This window comes from Corythoichthys intestinalis, chromosome 7 (assembly GCF_030265065.1).
Source record: "Corythoichthys intestinalis isolate RoL2023-P3 chromosome 7, ASM3026506v1, whole genome shotgun sequence".
Lineage (NCBI taxonomy): Eukaryota > Metazoa > Chordata > Actinopteri > Syngnathiformes > Syngnathidae > Corythoichthys > Corythoichthys intestinalis.
The window spans coordinates 53,422,547-53,440,380 of record NC_080401.1 but is presented as its reverse complement, the minus strand read 5'-3'; the positions used below and the strand labels follow the sequence as shown (position 1 = coordinate 53,440,380).

Here is a 17,834-nt window from a genome sequence, read left to right as displayed (position 1 = left end):
AAGAAAGGTTCATAACTCTCCTCGTCACTATTATAAGAACGTTCTTTACGTTGGATTCGTCGCTGCAACTAGAAACAAAATTGTCCGCCATCATCGCTGCCATTCAGTACTTTGTCAGGACCCAAGCACTGAGCCGGGTGTTTCCTAGCTATGACGTCACACACGCAATATGCTAGTTTCGGGGATCTCGGGCGCCAGTCGTTTTAGCTTGACAATCGATCCAAATTTCTATCATTTTCTTGGTGTTGCGATGTTGAATGGGGAAAAACACCTTTTTATGACCTTTCTCGTGACCTTTTTGTGACCCGAATTGTTTCCACATATATAACTGCACAGATATTTGAACAATAACTGCCTTTGACAGTGCCTTCAAAAGTTACTAACTGTGTATTGCTGTCTTTATGCGCACACATTCTTTTGGACTGACTGTACAACTTCTTATCAGGTGATGCCCGCCACTTTGGCGCGGTTTTAGCTCATTGCTATGGTGACCAAGATATTTGATGCTGCTAAAAAGTGCAACGAGTGAACCAATCATATTTGGACACGAGACTCATCTCCTTAAGAGGTTGAGCAAAACATGTTAAAATTACCATGTTTGGGCAGGCAGTGTGTCTCCTGAGAGCAGGGGTTGGGCCCCCTCTGTTCTCACGTGACATATGCCAATAAAGAGCGGACATTTCCGGGCCACGCAGAGTCTGCCATGGATTTTAACGTGTGATCGCGTGGCGTGGTTCCTTGAAGGCTCAAACCAGGAGCGTTCTGGCTCGCCGCTCATTGTCGACAGGTAGGAGCTTGATTCATTATCAGGGAACTTGTTGTACTTTAACTTTGGCGTGGGGGTATTTTAGCTTTGACAACTGATGTATCTAGCGCCATTGTTTCTTGTGCTTGTGTGTTTTTAACTGCATCGTGGGGGTTTTTAGACGTTATCAGTGACAATCTGGACCTAGCGTTGTGGTTATTCTGTGTTATGCTTGTTTTTGCTTGCCTTTGTCGGATTGTAATCAATAAAACTTCATTTATTTGCAATTTCTAATCAATAAACATTGTCTATTAAGCAAAAGTGTGGCTGTTGCTGACTCACTGCGAACCTTGACTTTTTCGTAAAACAGATGTGTAATTACACGAAGTGGCATGATATGAATCCAAAAGGCATGCGTTTATGGATACTGCCTTTATGGATAAATGATGGAATGTTAGCATTTCCCCAGGTGTTGTAATACTCTTTAAATCAATGTTATCAACTATAAAAATTCATTAAAATTGAAATAAACTCAAAAAAATGCATTTGGGTTTGGCTGCCAAAACACGCTGGTTTTTATTTTTTTCATTTCATATTTAAATCAGCGTCCTATAAAGTGTTAAAAACAAAAGATTACAAAAAGTGCGCTTAAGCCAAGTTACAAGGACACTTCAAATCAACAGGCGGAAAATCAGGCTTTTAAATAATAAAGTGCACAGTTGGGTGCATAGGAAAGGCATTTATGAAATATTGTGGACCACATAAAGTACAGCTAAAGCCAAATTTGGGTCATTACCACTACCCTTATTAGAATTACTTGCTTGTTTTTTTCCTACCTGTATGATTTGTCTACTTAAATTAATTAAAAAAAAGTAGAAAATTTGCATTACTAAATAAAGTTCAATGGAAAATCTCAAGATTTTGAGAGTGAAATTAATACATTTCAAAGGCCCCATTTGATGATAATGACTCACCCTGTGATTCAAATCTACATATATCTATATAACAATTACAATAACTGTAAATGCAAAATTGCGATTAGGAAACATTAGACTTTTGCTGAGGTGACCCAGCAGCCTCTTCTTCTCCCGCCATCCTCTCCGTGATCATCGGGGCGAAAGGTCCCACCAACCAGTTGAGTGGTGTGTTGTTCAGTAAGTACTCTGTGACACCATCTAGGGACTGTTGAACCTGGAGAACGGGTCAACAATAAGTACACCATTCAACACATCTGTCACCAACAGACGGCGTGGTGAAATTTGTACTTGGGTCAAGTGGTGACGGCTCCTCTCCAGCAGGAGGGGCGTGAGGGCGCTGGTGTCCAATAGAGAAGCTTGAAGCTCATCAGCAGAGCGTCTGGCTTTGGTGAGCTGGTCCTGGACGGTTCCCGGTAAACCCTGAGCGCTCGAGACCACATTGGCACTCGCTGTACGCAGCTGCTCGCTCAGACCTCGCGCCATTGAGAGCACCCGCCACTCCAAACGCTGTTGGGAAATAATGCAAACCTTTTGATTAAATTAAAATCAAATACTGTATTGGCCCGAATATAAGACTGTTTTTTGCATTGAAATTAAACTTCAAAAGAGGGAGGGGGTCATCTTATATTCGCGGTCTAGACGTTATAGCCATTCACGACACTAGATGGCGCCAGATATCATTGAAGCGATGTATTGTCATGACATATCTCAGCTACTCTCAAGTTTAACCTGTTTGCATTATTTCATTGCAATGTTTTTCATTATTCGGGTTTTGTTTCAAGACTACAGTTAGACTTCACTTTAAGGGTAATGCAGTTATTGCCATTTTGTTGTTTTATCACAATAGATTGGTTTATTTACATTTCAAAAATCAGAAGCCATTCATTAACGAATGTGATTGCACTTTAGTTCACATATTTAAATGTTCAGATATTAAGATTTGAATGAGGCAAAATAACATGCTTTTTCTCTCAAATATGTTGTTATAATCATTTGTTTCAGATGTACTGTAATTATTTTCTGTATAAAAATCTATTTGGTGTTCAAAAAGTCTTTTTTCAAACTTGAGTCTTGAAAAAGTGAATGATGATGTGAAAAATAATCACAATTTTTATTTATGATTTTTTTTTTTATGTCACACTTTTAAGGACTGCAAAGAAAACAGGAAACTAGAGAGTATTTCATCCTTTTATCTTTAAATTAAGAACACTAAATATTCCGCCTTTCACACAAAGTCAATAAAACCATGAAAAAAAAATGAATTTGGAAGAATATAGTAAAGACATTCAATGAACGCAAGGAATTTTTATGAAAAGAACTGCTCTGATTGTGTGAGTACCTCGTTATAGTGTCAGTAACATACAATAGTAGAATCTATAACTATACTTAAATATAAAAATGGAACTTAAACACACAAATAAACAATGTGATGATACAAAGAGCAAGGGAGCACAAAATCTTATGAGTATTAATTGATGATTTACTAATATGGAAGGCCCATGTGAGCCATCTGTGCAATAAGCTTGCCAGAAGCATTTCTATTCTCTTTAGAGCCCAAAACATGCTAGATGAGAAGGCTCTCCAAACTCTCTACAGTGCATTGATTTTGCCGCATCTTAGCTATTGTTCAGAGGTATGGGGACACACACACAAGGTACACCTCCATCCTCCTCTGATCCTTCACCGCGCCATTCAGATCACACACAAATGAGCTCTACATGAAATCCAAGCTTTTAAAATTTTATGATTTGATACACTTCAAAACTGTTCAGATGATGTACAAGGCCCACTCAAATTGTCTCCCGTCTAACCTACAAATTTGACTCCATCTGAGGGAATCCAATTATGACTTGAGAGGGAGCAGATTGTTTACTTATCGCAAAGTTAGAACTACCTTAGAATCATTTTCGGTTACTAACAATGGGGCTCGCCTCTGGAATGCCATTGACCCAGCAGTGACCAGCATAGAATCACTGGCTGCCTTCAAAAGGACATACAAGGACAGCATTTTGACTCGCTACCATGAATAACCTCAATACAATAACACTACTGCCACACACACAGACACAACATAGTGTTCCCACAACAAATAAATGATAGGAATGTCAGTGTCAAAGACACAACATTGCATGCCCAAAAAATAAGCCCCGTAGTAAATGCAGAACATTAACTGCTCATATATGCATGCTGCCCACTGTTCTGAACTGTAACATCTGTATACAATGGAGTTGCTAAACTGGTCGCTGAGTTCACGTGACAGAATTTTTTCAACAATGCGACCTACATCGAACCAACGCCCATGTCCAGCCAACACCTTACCGAAGTGTTATGGCAAATCAAGAACTTTTGGGAAGAAAATTCATGTGAAGACAAAAACAAAAAACAAAACAAAACAAAAAGCTCATGTAATGCAATGTACAATGCCTACAAGACCATGTTCTGATTGTGCGTCCTTGGCTGCAGGGGACGGGACTTGATAAGCATATGCTTCTCACGTCAGCCCTGGTCTTTCTTCGGTTCTTTCTCTCTCGGGTTAATCATATCATATCTTGTAACTGTCAATGATACCGATGATGATAATTAAAAAAATAAAACTGTCTGCAGGTGTAAGTCAGTGTGTGTGTGTGTGTGTGTGTGTATTAGTTAGTGAAAAATTTCAATCATAGAAAAAAGTTTTTGAATGCGAAAAAATGTTTGAGATTGAAAAATTTGCATTTGAACACTTAATTTTTCAATGAAAAAGTTTTATTTGATTGAAACAATCCTTTTTGTGTTTGGGCTATATTATGATTAGGACATTTGTGTCTAAATCATTCAATCTTCAAAAAAGTTGCTTGAATCGAAGAAAAATATTTTCAATCCAAGAAAAAAAATCATGATTAAAAATATTTTTTATAAGGTGCTCCAAAAAATAATTTTGACCCATTATAAAAAATGTTTTTGTTAATATTAATTATTAAAAGAAAAAATAAAATAAAATATTAATATTTAAATATTGCTTTACAACATACATATATATACACTCACCGGCCACTTTATTAGGTACACCATGCTAGTAACGGTTTGGACCCCCTTTTGCTTTCAGAACTGCCTCAATTTTTTGTGGCATAGATTCAACAAGGTGCTGGAAGCATTCCTCAGAGAGTTTGGTCCATATTGACATGATGGCATCACACAGTTGGTGCAGATTTGTCGGCTGCACATCCATGATGCGAATCTCCCGTTGCACCATATCCCAAAGATGCTCTACTGGATTGAGATCTGGTGACTGTGGAGGCCATTTGAGTACAGTGAACTCATTGTCATGTTCAAGAAACCACTCTGAGATGATTCCAGCTGTATGACATGAGGCATTATCCTGCTGAAAGTAGCCATCAGAAGTTGGGTAAATTGTGGTCATAAAGGGATAGACATGGTCAGCACGAATACTTAGCTAGGCTGTGGCATTCCAACGATGCTCAATTGGTACCAAGGGGCCCAAAAGAGTGCCAAGAAAATATTCCCCACACCATTACACCACCACCACCAGCCTGAACCGTTGGTACAAGGCAGGATGGATCCATGCTTTCATTTTGTTGACGCCAAATTCTGACCCTACCATCCGAATGTCGCAGCAGAAATTGAGACTCATCAGACCAGGCAACGTTTTTCCAATCTTATATTGTCCAATTTCGATGAGCATGTGCAAATTGTAGCCTCAGTTTCCTGTTCTTAGCTGAAAGGAGTGGCACCCGGCGTGGTCTTCTGCTGCTGTAGCCCATCTGCCTCAAAGTTCGACGTACTGTGCGTTCAGAGATGCTCTTCTGCCTACCTTGGTTTTAACGGGTGGTTATTTGAGTCACGGTTGCCTTTCTATCAGCTCGAACCAGTCTGGCCATTCTCCTCTGACCTCTGGCATCAACAAGGCATTTCCGCCCACAGAACTGCCGCTCACTGGATATTTTTCTTTTTCGGACCATTCTCTGTAAACCCTAGAGATGGTTGTGCGTGAAAATCCCAGTAGATCAGCAGTTTCTGAAATACTCAGACCAGCCCTTCTGGCACCAACAACCATGCCACGTTCAAAGTCACTCAAATCAACTTTCTTCCCCATACTGATGCTCGGTTTGAACTGCAGGAGATTGTCTTAAACCATGTCTACATGCCTAAATGCACCGAGTTGCTGCTATGTGAATGGATGATTAGAAATTAAGTGTTAATGAGCAGTTGGACAGGTGTACCTAATAAAGTGGCCGGTGAGTGTAAATGCTAACTGCACATTTTTTAAATTTTTTTTTCTTCTTTTTTTCTTTTGAACACCAAATTATGGTGTTATACTTATATAGCGCTTTTCCACAACCGAGACTCAAGACTGTTTTACGTCCATTATGTCTAAATAATTCAGGGATTTAAGCATTTATTCACAATAATTTTTACTGGAAAAGCTCTGTTTACATAAGGCAGCCACTAGCTACATTTACTAACAGACTAGCATTGTACTCAGACATATTTACGTAAAATAAATGCTAATTGCACAGTGTTTTTTTGCTTTTAACCAAGAAACGAGACTGTTTTTCGTCCATATCTAAAAATAATTCAGGGATTTAAGCATTTATTCACAAGAAATTTCAACAAAAAAAGCTCTTTGTCTGTGATTCCACCTGGTCAACTTTGACTGCCTCCCCAACAATGCAGGCCCCCTATTTATCGGCCCGCGCCCCGTCAATACATTATGAAGTCTATGCTCCATTACAGATGCAGCTCTAAGGAAAGTATGTTTTATCTGCCATTCGGCTGTATTGCGTTGACGTTACACAAATCCGAGCAACGCCCGGCCATACTGCTACTTCCCGATAATGCTTTGTTGATATTTGTTTTTGGCAAAATACGTGCCTGTGAATATGTCTGAGAAATTTGTGAATATTCCTTGTTTTCAGAGTTAAATATAAAGAACTGATGCGAATTGGTTCACGCATTCATAGTGTTTTCCATTGCTTATTAAAATTAAGCTAACAGGCCCTTGGGAACAAAGGAATATTAAATGTGTTTTGTATTTTAATGCGGAATATGTCAGTTTTTGTTAAAGGGAACCTTGGACTTAAAAGACTTGTAGGCTCTAATAAGCCACAATTGTTCTCTTTTGCTAAAATATTATCAGAAACATGTAAATTATTACCATTGATTTAAACATCTGTAATATTTGGTACATTTTGACCTACGGAGGGCGCCATGTTTTATGTGCACAATGACGTAGTTTGTCACTGTTGCTAGATGAGCACTACAGTTCTATAATTCCTTCTACGCGGCTAAAACGTCCAACACATGCGCACATCGGTTAAAGATGGCGATTACTTACTATTTGTGTTTTTATTGGGTCTTTTAATACCTTTTCATTCCCTCAAAATACTTTTTTGCATGTGTTTCCCTCTCATACTTTCAAGAATTGTGTTTTCTTGCGGTACCTTCAACGCATATTGTTGATCTGTTGACCACATTAGTCACGTAGCGTGTTTAAACCACCCTTATTTGATATTAGTACAATTAAGTATTTTCTTAAGGCATCTTTAGTATGTTCTGTCTGTATGCATCTAAACGAAACAAGCTGAAAGCGCACAGTAGTACTTTGGGTGTCAAATTTGCCTCTTGTAGGACGTTTCGCCGGTGTAGAACATTTTGGCAGAAACCGGTTTTGTCCTACACTCGTCTCATCCCGTCTTTCCTGTTAATTTTGCGTTTGCTGCTGGTTTTGTGAAATATAAAGTGCTGTCGTGTTCATTAATGTTCCTCTCGGGTTCAAATTGAAAGGGTTGAACAGATGGCATGTTTATGTCGATCACCAAAGCCTACCTCTGCTTCATCCTTGCTCCCCTCAGAATCAGCCTCCCCACTTCCAGGTTGCTTCTTGACCAACTCAGGTTCAGCCTGCTCACTTGCAGGTTTCTTCTGAATCCACTCCATTTCAGCCTCCCCACCGTCTCGTTGCTTCTGGCTCCACTCAGTCCAGCGCTGCTGCAGCTGCTCTATTGCGCCTCCGATTTGGTTGCCGCCTGAAGCCATACTGGCCCGGGCACTCTCGAGAAGGTCCAGTGTGCTGGTCATCTGGGCCACCGCAGCGCGTGTGCTGTCTCTGGCTCGTCTGGCACGAACTAGGGATTGCTGGAGGGCTCTCTCCTGCACTTTGGCAGAAAGCTTCCCTAGACGTACAAAGTAGCTCGGGCTGGCTGATGAGACCTCATTAATGTTGGGCTCCGCCACCTCAGCTGAGAATTCAAGATTTCACAGGATTACAAACCTATCAGGTCAGTCTCTAAGACAATTTCAAAGACAACCTACCCAGCTCTCTCTCAGTGAGCGGCAGGTTATGGTCCACCCAATCCTCAGAGCGGCTGAGAGCCATGCCTACGCCACTGCTCACCATCTGGCCAACGCTGGTTCCCATCATGGTGCTGATGCCGCCGCTGACGGCCGCCCGGGTCTTCTCCACGCCACCCATCACGGCCCCGACCACGGCGTCTTTGGCACCGGTTACTGACTGGCAAACCATTCCAACCGTGTCTGACACCACCTGAGGGAAGATGCAAGATGATATCAATTTTCTCAATTTTGAAAAAGTACAATGGTAAGGAAAAAGTATCTAAACCTTTTGGAATTTCTCAAATTTCTGCATAAGATCCCCATCAAATTTGATCTGATCTTGTCAAAATCACACAGATGAAAAAACTGTCTGCTTTAACTAAAACCACCCAAACATTTATAGGTTTCTTATTTTTATTGGTGCATGATAATTATCGGTCCGATAATAGGAATTATGACGTCATCCCGATAAATCCAATAACATTTATAATAGAACCGATAGTATGTACAGTTCTGGCTTTGCAGTTTACACAATATTATGGGAAATCAGTTGACCATTTGCGGGGCATTGCTCCCATCTGCTGGTCAGAATAATTCAATGCACCTATTTTTTGTTACAGTAGTTTGGTTCAATAACTTACACATTGCGGTGTCTAGCGGTAACATTGACAGTCGTGAATGCTTTCTGTTACGTTTCCGCCTTGGAAATATATGTAAGTATTTTATGTTTACTATTACAAATGGATGTGCAAAATATGTTTACTTCTGTGGTGAAGGGTCATATGTACAGAACTTCATAAGTTGTGTTATAGAAGCCAGCCAATGCTTTAGTAGCTCAAGCTAGTGTGCTATGCTATACATATAATAGTTGTGTATATAAGTGTATTGTGCAGTTTGTTGTATATTGAGTATTGAATATGTGTATTTTTCTGATGTACTTTCACAATATTAAGACGAATGTCTTCCCATAAAAGCAAGAAAAGACCAAGCCTTGTGGTTTATGGAAGTGCATTCATTCTTAGCTGGCTGTCGGGCAGTGCAGAAGTGAAACGCACTGTTTTGTTCATGTCATTATGAAAATCTGACGAGATCAAAGGCAAATCTATGTTGAATCCACCACTATTTTTTTTTTAAACTGCAGGTGTTCAAAAACTCAGGTTATACATTTTAAAAATTCTATATTTATTATCGGTTATCGGTATCGGCTTTGAGGAGCAGGAAGTTATCGATATCGGTATTAGTTTCAAAAACATGGATATCGTGCACCCCTACATATTTTAATGAGGATAGTATGCAAACAATGACAGAATGGGGACAAAATAACTCACTGAACCATCACATTTAATATTTTGTGCCCCCCCCCCCCTTTGGCAGCAATAACTTCCACCACACACTTCCTGTAGCTGCAGATCAGTCTGGCACATCGAAGAACTAATCTTGGTCCATTCTTCTCTACCAAACTGCTGTAGTTCAGTCAGATTCCTGGGATGACTGGCATGAATCGCTCTCTTTAGGTCATGCCACAGCAGCTCAATGGGGTTCAAGTCTGGACTTCATGACAATCATGATGCTCCCTCGACCATGCTTCATGGCGGGGATGAGGTGTTGATGTTGGTGAGCTGTTCCATTTTTCCTCCACACATGACGTGTGTTACTCCCAAACAATTCAACTTTGGTTTCATCAGTCCACAAAATATTTTACCGAAACTTCTGGAGCAACAATGTTTTTTTTAGACAGCAGTGGCTTCCTCCGTGGACTCCTCCCATGAACACCATTCTTGGCCATGGTTTTACATATACTTGATGTGTGCACAATAGATATTGGACTGTACCAGTGATGTTTGTAAGTCTTTAGCAGACACTCTAGGGTTCTTTTTTACCTCTCTGAGTATTCTGTGCTGAACTCTTGGTGTCATATTTGGTGGACGGCCACTCCTTGGGAGAGAAGAAACAGTACCAAACTCTCTCCATTTGTAGACAACTTCTCTGACTGTCGATTGATAAACATCCGGACTTTGAGAGATGGTTTTGTATCCTTTCCCAGCTTTAAACAAGTCAACAATCCTTGATCGCAGGTCTTCAGACAGCTCTTTTGACCGAGCCATAATGCACATCAGACAATGCTTCTCATCAAGACAATTCTTACCCCGTGTGTGTTTTATAATGGACAGGGCAGCTTTAAACCGCTCATCAGTGATTGGGCACACACCTGAATTAAAATGTTTGGTAAAAATTGGTTTCAATTGCTCTTTAAGTCTCCTTAGGCAGAGGGTTCACTTACTTATTTTTCCCCCGTCTGTCATTGTTTGCATGCTATTCTCATTAAAATATGAAAACCTATAAATGTTTTGGTGGTTTTACTTAAAGCCGACACTGTTTTTTCATCTGTGTGATTTTGACAAGGATCAGATCACAACTGATGGAAACATTATGCAGAAATTCCAAAAGATTCAGACACTTTTTCATACCACTGTAAGTTAAATAAAAAAATATTAATAAAACTAATTTCTAAAACTGGGTTAAAAGTAACTTGTTTCAAAAAGAAAATCTAAATTAAGATTTGGGTTTGACTCTTTCAGGGACAGTGGTGACTACTTTTCAGAAGTTATAAATAGCTTAACTCATTTATGAGTTGTGGTAGTGAGCAAGAGAGAGAAATTGATATTGGACTTTCATCGTTGTCAATGGCAGCCAATGTGTTAAAGAAATGAAACTCTTCTTCTGACCTTTTCTGCTGGCTGTTGAAGAATCGGCAGCTTCTCCTCCATCTTGTCGAGCCCTTTCATCGCGTATTCATTCACTGTCGCCACTGTGAAAAGTACACAACGCAAAGTTTTTTAGTTGTATCTTCACCGCCACGTACCGAAGACTCTTTTTATAATTCAACACCCACGTTGCGGTTCTATAATGTTCAAAAGAGGTTTTGATCCCGTGGCGGCGGCCGCTCCGATGTTCCGGACACCGCTTTCGGCCGCGTCCATCACTCCCTTTAGCATGGGCACGCTATCTTTGGTGCTAGTGTACGCGTTGCAAACCGCACCGCAAGCAGAACTCACCAACGGTAAGTTGCTTACTCGGGAAACAACATTCTAAAGGATGAAAAAGAAACAAAACACAATTAAAGTGCTAGTTATTCGAGGTCACGGCAGTCAAAAATCTTTGTTATGGGTTCCTTCAACACTTCATACATGCCAAAAAGGCTGCAGGGACCAATTGACAAATAATCAAGTGTCTAAAAAAATATATAGATTATTCAATATTGACTAGATATATCAACTATATTAATTGTTGATTCATTGTTTGGAGACATTGCTGACGTAATCCATATAACTTGTCCATATCCGTTTTTTTTTTGGGCCTTTCAATAGAAAATGTTTTTATATTTTTTAAAGATTTATTCATTTTTTTGACTCAAGAAAGGTGAAAATACAAGTAATATATTTAATTATTATTTCTTAATTTCAATGAAGAACAAAAAGTTAAATTCAATATGTATTATTTTATTATGTTTTTATTTGAATTATGATTTTAAATCACTTTTTAAAAGTAAATTATTTTCTAAAATCATTTCTTATTCATGAATTGATTTACATTTTTTAAATAAAAAAGGGCGGGAAATTAATAAAGAAACTCATTTTTTAAAGGGCTAGGCAATACCTCATCATTTTAATTGCGATATATTGTATGATTAATTGAGATTATTGGCATTGTGTATAGTGATGAATTAAAAAATAGTAAATGCTGCCATATTAATGACATAATAATCTATATCAACTCATTGGCTGCTATTGGCGGCTACAGACGTCCAACCCATTTCAGCTGGAAAGGTTAGATGTTTGCCGCCCGCAAAGTGTGACAATGAGTTAATGTCCAGTGAAAAAAACGAACTCTGCGATACGAAAGATATTTCAGGACAAGGCAAAAATACACTATGCGCTGCTACTCGCAGAGCCCAGAGTTTAATGAACGTTAAAAATTATGAATTCATTTATTATAAGTTTACTGAACTTTGATTCTATTCATTTGAATTTTTTTTTTAAAGGGGGAAAGAACAGTACATATGCTCCTTTTTTGTTGCAAGAAAGAAATTAATGCGCATGATTCATGGATCACACAAGACGACGGCGGTCCTGATTTGGCCCCCAGGGCTGAGAGTTTAACACTTGTGTTTGAGGTCATGGCGAACCTTACCTGCTGGTCCCCGTTATGGACAACTCCCTCTGGATTGGTCTTCTCGGTGTCTGACATCTGCAATCAAACTTTGATTGAATTGGCTTGCTTAACTCATTGGCACACTTATATTTTTTTATGTACTGCCATATTAATGAAACAATCGAAAGATCGCCGCCAGCCCTCCCTGTCAGGGGCGGACTGCCCCGGGAGTCATTGAAAGACCGGCCCACTTCATGGATGGTGTTGGAAGCCATCCAGCCAGCAACACAGACAGGATCACAACTAGGCATGTGCCGGTATGAGATTTTGACGGTACGATAACCGTGAGCAAAAATACCGCGGTTTCACGGTATCACGGTATTGCAATTATAGCTCCAAAATTTTGAGATGTATGGGTTTAAAAAAAAAAAAAAAAAAAAATCCATTGAACAGGATTTTTTCAAAACATATTTGCAAATTGGAACATGAATATAATGTGAAAATAAATAAACAAAAAATAACAAATATTATATCAAATTAAAATAAATAGAACCTAGACTATACCCACAGCTCAAGTTGCTCAATATTAGAGTAAGAACAAAATAATTGCTATAAAAAGTAAAAACACTTCTAAATAAAATTTAAAATATATACTGTATGACTTTTTTTTGAGGGGGGAAGCTCAAGTGAAGTTTCGCCATTTTCAGCCACTGTGTCAACTCTAGTCTACATGATGCCATGCCTTTGTGTTAAAAAGAACAAAGAATTCATAAGTTAATAAGTTAGTTAAAAATGTACAAGTTAGTTTTATAAATTAGTTAAAATGTAAATATTGTCGAGGAAAGGTTTCATCTAAAAAAAAAAGTGAGGAGTGAGACCTCCTCTCTCAATTAGCGATCTTTGACGCGATTCTTTTTCTTTCCCCCCTTCATTCAAGCTTTTCTCTCACTCAGCGGCTGTGAGACATAAAAGAAGCTGCTCTCCCAGTTTAGCCTAGGCTAACATTCGTCTTTGTAAGTTTTAGTTAGTTTGTATATTGAATTTGAAAGGAAAATGTGTGTTTTGTTTTTGGCGAACTTTTTAATGGTGCTACTGCTATCCTGTTGAACCTAATCACACGTGGAAAAATACAATTGTACAACGTTTTAAATGTATTTATTTGTATATTTCACCACGATTTGAGAGCTCAATAAATTGAAGAAAAGTACGCCTTGTGTTTGGAGGATTTGTTTTTGGGTTTGCTGGCTGTTTAGTGACACTCACGGCAACAAACGGGAAGGGGTGAGCGGTGCCACACCAAGCCACTTCGGCTGCATTTTGGCACATGAAAAATAGCGAATACCGCACTAAGGTATGACGGAAAATTTTAGTGGTTTTGAAACCGCGACGTTTTCACACCACGGTAAACCGTGAAACCGGTAACCGGCACATGTCTAATCACAACTAATATTTATTAATCTTGGCCAGAACTTATTCAGAACTATGGTTTTACAGTTCCACAAAAATAAGAACTGTAACCTGTAACCAGATCAAAGTCCACTTGTATGACTTTTAATTCAAATTTTCAAGTTGATTGTACAATAAAAATGCATAGTTTCAAGTCTGGGAGTAGTCAGAGAGGTCTACTACTAATATTCACCAACATTAGCCGGAACTTATTCAGAATAGTGGATTTACAGTACCACAAAAATGAGAACTGTAACCAGATCAAAGTCTACATTTAGGACATTTCTAATAAAAAAATTTCTTCATATTGGTACAGTAAAAATTCATAGTCTTGAGTATGGAAGGAGTCAGAGAGGTCCACTTCTAATACTCACCATCCTTGTCCAGCTCTTATTCAGACTTTTGTATTTACAGTACCACAAAAATGAGAATTGTAACCTGTTCAAGTATAAATGTAACACTTTAAATTTCCATTTCTAAATATTGGTACAGTAAAAATGCATTGTTTTGTGTATGGAAGGCATCAGAGAGGTCTACTACTAATATTCACCAACCTTGGACGGAACTTATTCAGAATAGTGGATTTACAGTACCACAAAAATGAGAACTGTAACCTGATCAAAGTATAGATGTAGGACTTCTAATTTCTATTCCTCAATATTGCTACAGTTTAAAAATGCAGTTTTGTGTATGGGAGTAGTCAAAGAGGTCTACAACTAATATTCACCAACCTTAGCCAGTACCTATTTAGATTTGTGGATTTACAGTGCTACAAAAATGATAACTGCAACCTACCATCTACTAAAACGACCCGTTCCTCAGGGGAATCGCATTATATTTTGTACTGATGTGACAGCACACTTATAGATGGAGAGGTTTTAAGATCAGGCGACTTGATTTTTAAATGATGACAATGGTGGGATAATATATTTTAGTGTTGAGAGCGTTTTTTTAAGAGTTGGGAACAATGTGAGTACACGGAAGTCAACTGCATTTACTGTAATACATGGATTATTAAAATGTGCTTATTTTAGGGTCTGCTCATTTGACCATGGGCCCATCGGGGATATCTTTAGTATCCCCATATGTCAGTCGACCCTTACTCCCTGTTCAAACGGAATTAGCGTTTATCATCTTTCAAAGCAGTGAATGAGTTAAAAACACAATTTTTCTCTCAAGTGTACATTTGCTTCATTGCCACGTAACTTCAATTACTTCCTGTCATTGATGTGGTGGGTCAAGGGTGAACTTCTCTGCCGTTGCTGACATCACCCAGTGAACTATGACAGCAAACTGTCATGTTGTTGCAACATCTAGGTTGGGCAACAAGTTTCAACTAGCAGTTGTGTTACAAATGCAACTTACAAATAAAGTAATTTAAAAGGAATTTTAGAGAGACCACAGATATGTTCCACAGAAAGACTATAGACTGAAATATTAGGAATTCTGTCCAGCATTTTCTGTTGACAAAACGAACCGCAAACGGAAGAGGTTGTGGGCAAATGACCTTTGCCTTTATTTATGAGCCAACTTGTCTATCAGAAAGAATCTGTTGCGATATCGGAGGTAGTAAATTTGAGTTGTAATTGGAATCAGCATTCCTATGAGATGTAATATTTCCCAACCAGTGCAAATTGAGTAGCAAAATACTGATTTTCTGGAGAAAAAAATATGACTAGATACCTGAAAAATATACTTCGTTACTCTACTCAAATGTGTATTTTTTAGATATTTTGGGCAATATTTGAAAACATTTGGACGTGAAATAGTCCCCCAAGGGGGGCGCAGTGATACCATAGTGACACGGCAGCTGACTTCCCCACATCCACTTTGTGATGACGAACTTTACCCCAGATGACGAATTTACTCCGAGTCAGTATGTCATACATTTTATTTCAGTCGTGTAAACCACCACAGCTTCTGACATGGTGGAAAAACTCTAAACAATGGAAAACTTGAAGTTTTAGAGCTAATAAAGGCACGTGACATGACAGAAGTTTAGCTAGTTCAACATCATGGCTGCGTAGGGTTAAAACGCCGTTTAATAAGTAAAACTGAAATGTCAAATGTTAACCACTAACCTTTAATGTTGCTCGTAGAAGTATGTGCCTTGTCTTGTTCTGGTCTGGCCCAATTTGGAAGTGTTTCTGGTTGATTTTAACTCCCCCTCGGACCGCGCATTGGCATTTTAATCCTGCCTGCGAGGCGGAGTAAAAGTTTACTCTATGAACTTTTGACCAATCAAATCACAGTTCACTACAACTCAGTGGTGACGTCAGAGGACCTGAAAAACTACTACGACTACAACCCCGCCCACTTTTTTCAAAGTGTTACGTCTTCTTGTAACGTCACGTTGTGGGAAGTTCTGTTGAAATTTTTGTTGATATTTAAAAATAAATGTTTGTTGATACTTTGAAAAATATATTATTAAATGTTTTACAATTTGTAATATGTCCGGCTTAATGTTCACAGCGCTAATTCGCACCCTCAGTCCATTGCAGATTTTTTTTCGAATTCAAAAAATAAATGCAATATTTTATAGAGTTGTACCGATCCATTTACGTAGTCTCTCACTCTCCCTCCTGCTGATTTTCTTGGTCAGGCAGTCCACTGGAGTTGCTTGTTAATGTTGTTAACGATGATTGATGTACATTAAGGTTTGATCTTGCCGTGGAAGCCGAAACTTCAAGGTGCCGCATGTGTCAATCATCGTTTAGCTTAGGGGTCGGCAACCTTAACACTCAAAGAGCCATTTCGACCCAGTTTCGGCAAAATAGTCATCACTAGGAGCCACACATAGACTTTTGAACTATATATACATACCACAAAGTCTTTGCGCCTTTGCACCCCTTTCGAGTGACACCTTAACTTTACATAGTAGGTGAATTAATGATTTGCATTAGTATTCTATTAATACACAAAAAAGTGACTTGATCTGTCTTTTAATGGGAAGTTAAATTTTTTGTTAAATCTTCCAAGCCCTAAAATACATTTCAAATATTCATTATTTGATGTAAAACTGTGCCGCATCAGAGGGTTCAAAGAGCCGCATGTCGCTCCGGAGACGCTGGTTGCTTGCTCAACATTTGCTGTGGGAAATCCTTGTGTATAAGTGAGCAGCGTGATTTGAGTGTACTCACTCAATGAAGCATTTGATATAGACATTTTTCTACATTATTCTGGTTTAAAAATAATTTGGAGGGACAGTAATAATTTGGTGGGACAGTATCATGTGTAAAACTTATAATGATTACATTTGAACTGCTTAAAAACCATTTATTAAAATATATATATTAGGCCTGCGGCTATCGATTATTTTAGTAGTTGATTAATCAATGAACTAGTTAGTTCGAATAATCGAGTAATTGGATAAGATAGAAAATTAGAATACCTGAGCCTCAAATGGTATTAAAAAAATAAATGAAGACTTATAAAAGCTCTGCTAGCTTAAATGCTATAAAATGCAAACTTTTTTTATACAGTGCTCTTAACAAATGGTTCAAACATATCTTCCCACAAAAAAATGGCCAAATATACCCATAAACTAAATTACGAACACATTAAAAAAAAAAAAGCTCAAACAAAAACTTGCTTATGTTGGTCTTAACAGGGAGCAGCTGGATTCAGCCATGTGAAATGAGTTATGTCATAGTCACTGTCGGCACTAGAGGACGGTGTATCCACCCAAATCAATACGACTAAATGCAAACACTTTCAAAACAAACTATTACAGCAACACTTTAATTAACCGAATACTCGAAGCAGCCAAATTTAATTTGAATCTTTTTTCTAATCGAATTACTCGAGTCAATTGTTGCAGCACTAATATGTATATATATATATATATATATATATATATATATATATATATATATATATATATATATAAACGTTTATTTCTTTAATTATACTTTGGGGGCGGGGGGACGACGACATGTCTTATATGTATGTATCTCTTTCCAACACACAAAAAAAAATTTTTTTTTCTTGGGGCTACTTTGCGGCTTCACTTATTGCGGGGGTGTTTTGGTCCCGATAAACCGTAAAAAACGAGGGATCACTCTTATGTAGTTATTTACCCTTTACATTACAACGTAGAATTGAAGGTGCAATACCCGTCGACAACCTTGAGAGGGCAGTATTTAACCACTAAATCAACTTTGACCCGACATGACCTTTTA

The 17,834-nt window shown here is 38.4% G+C and overlaps 1 protein-coding gene across 1 annotated transcript; it reads right to left on the bottom strand.

Moving 5' to 3' along the window:
- Positions 1-1,290: 1,290 nt before the first annotated feature.
- plin3 (perilipin 3) lies at positions 1,291-15,874 on the bottom strand. Its single transcript, XM_057841235.1, has 8 exons — positions 15,735-15,874; positions 12,247-12,303; positions 10,949-11,144; positions 10,782-10,864; positions 8,035-8,266; positions 7,549-7,961; positions 2,011-2,229; positions 1,291-1,936 (listed from the first exon to the last, which is right to left on the bottom strand). The coding sequence occupies exons 2-8, from the start codon at positions 12,301-12,303 to the stop codon at positions 1,784-1,786; spliced, it is 1,353 nt and encodes a 450-aa protein (XP_057697218.1). The 5' UTR covers positions 15,735-15,874; the 3' UTR covers positions 1,291-1,783.
- Positions 15,875-17,834: the final 1,960 nt, after the last annotated feature.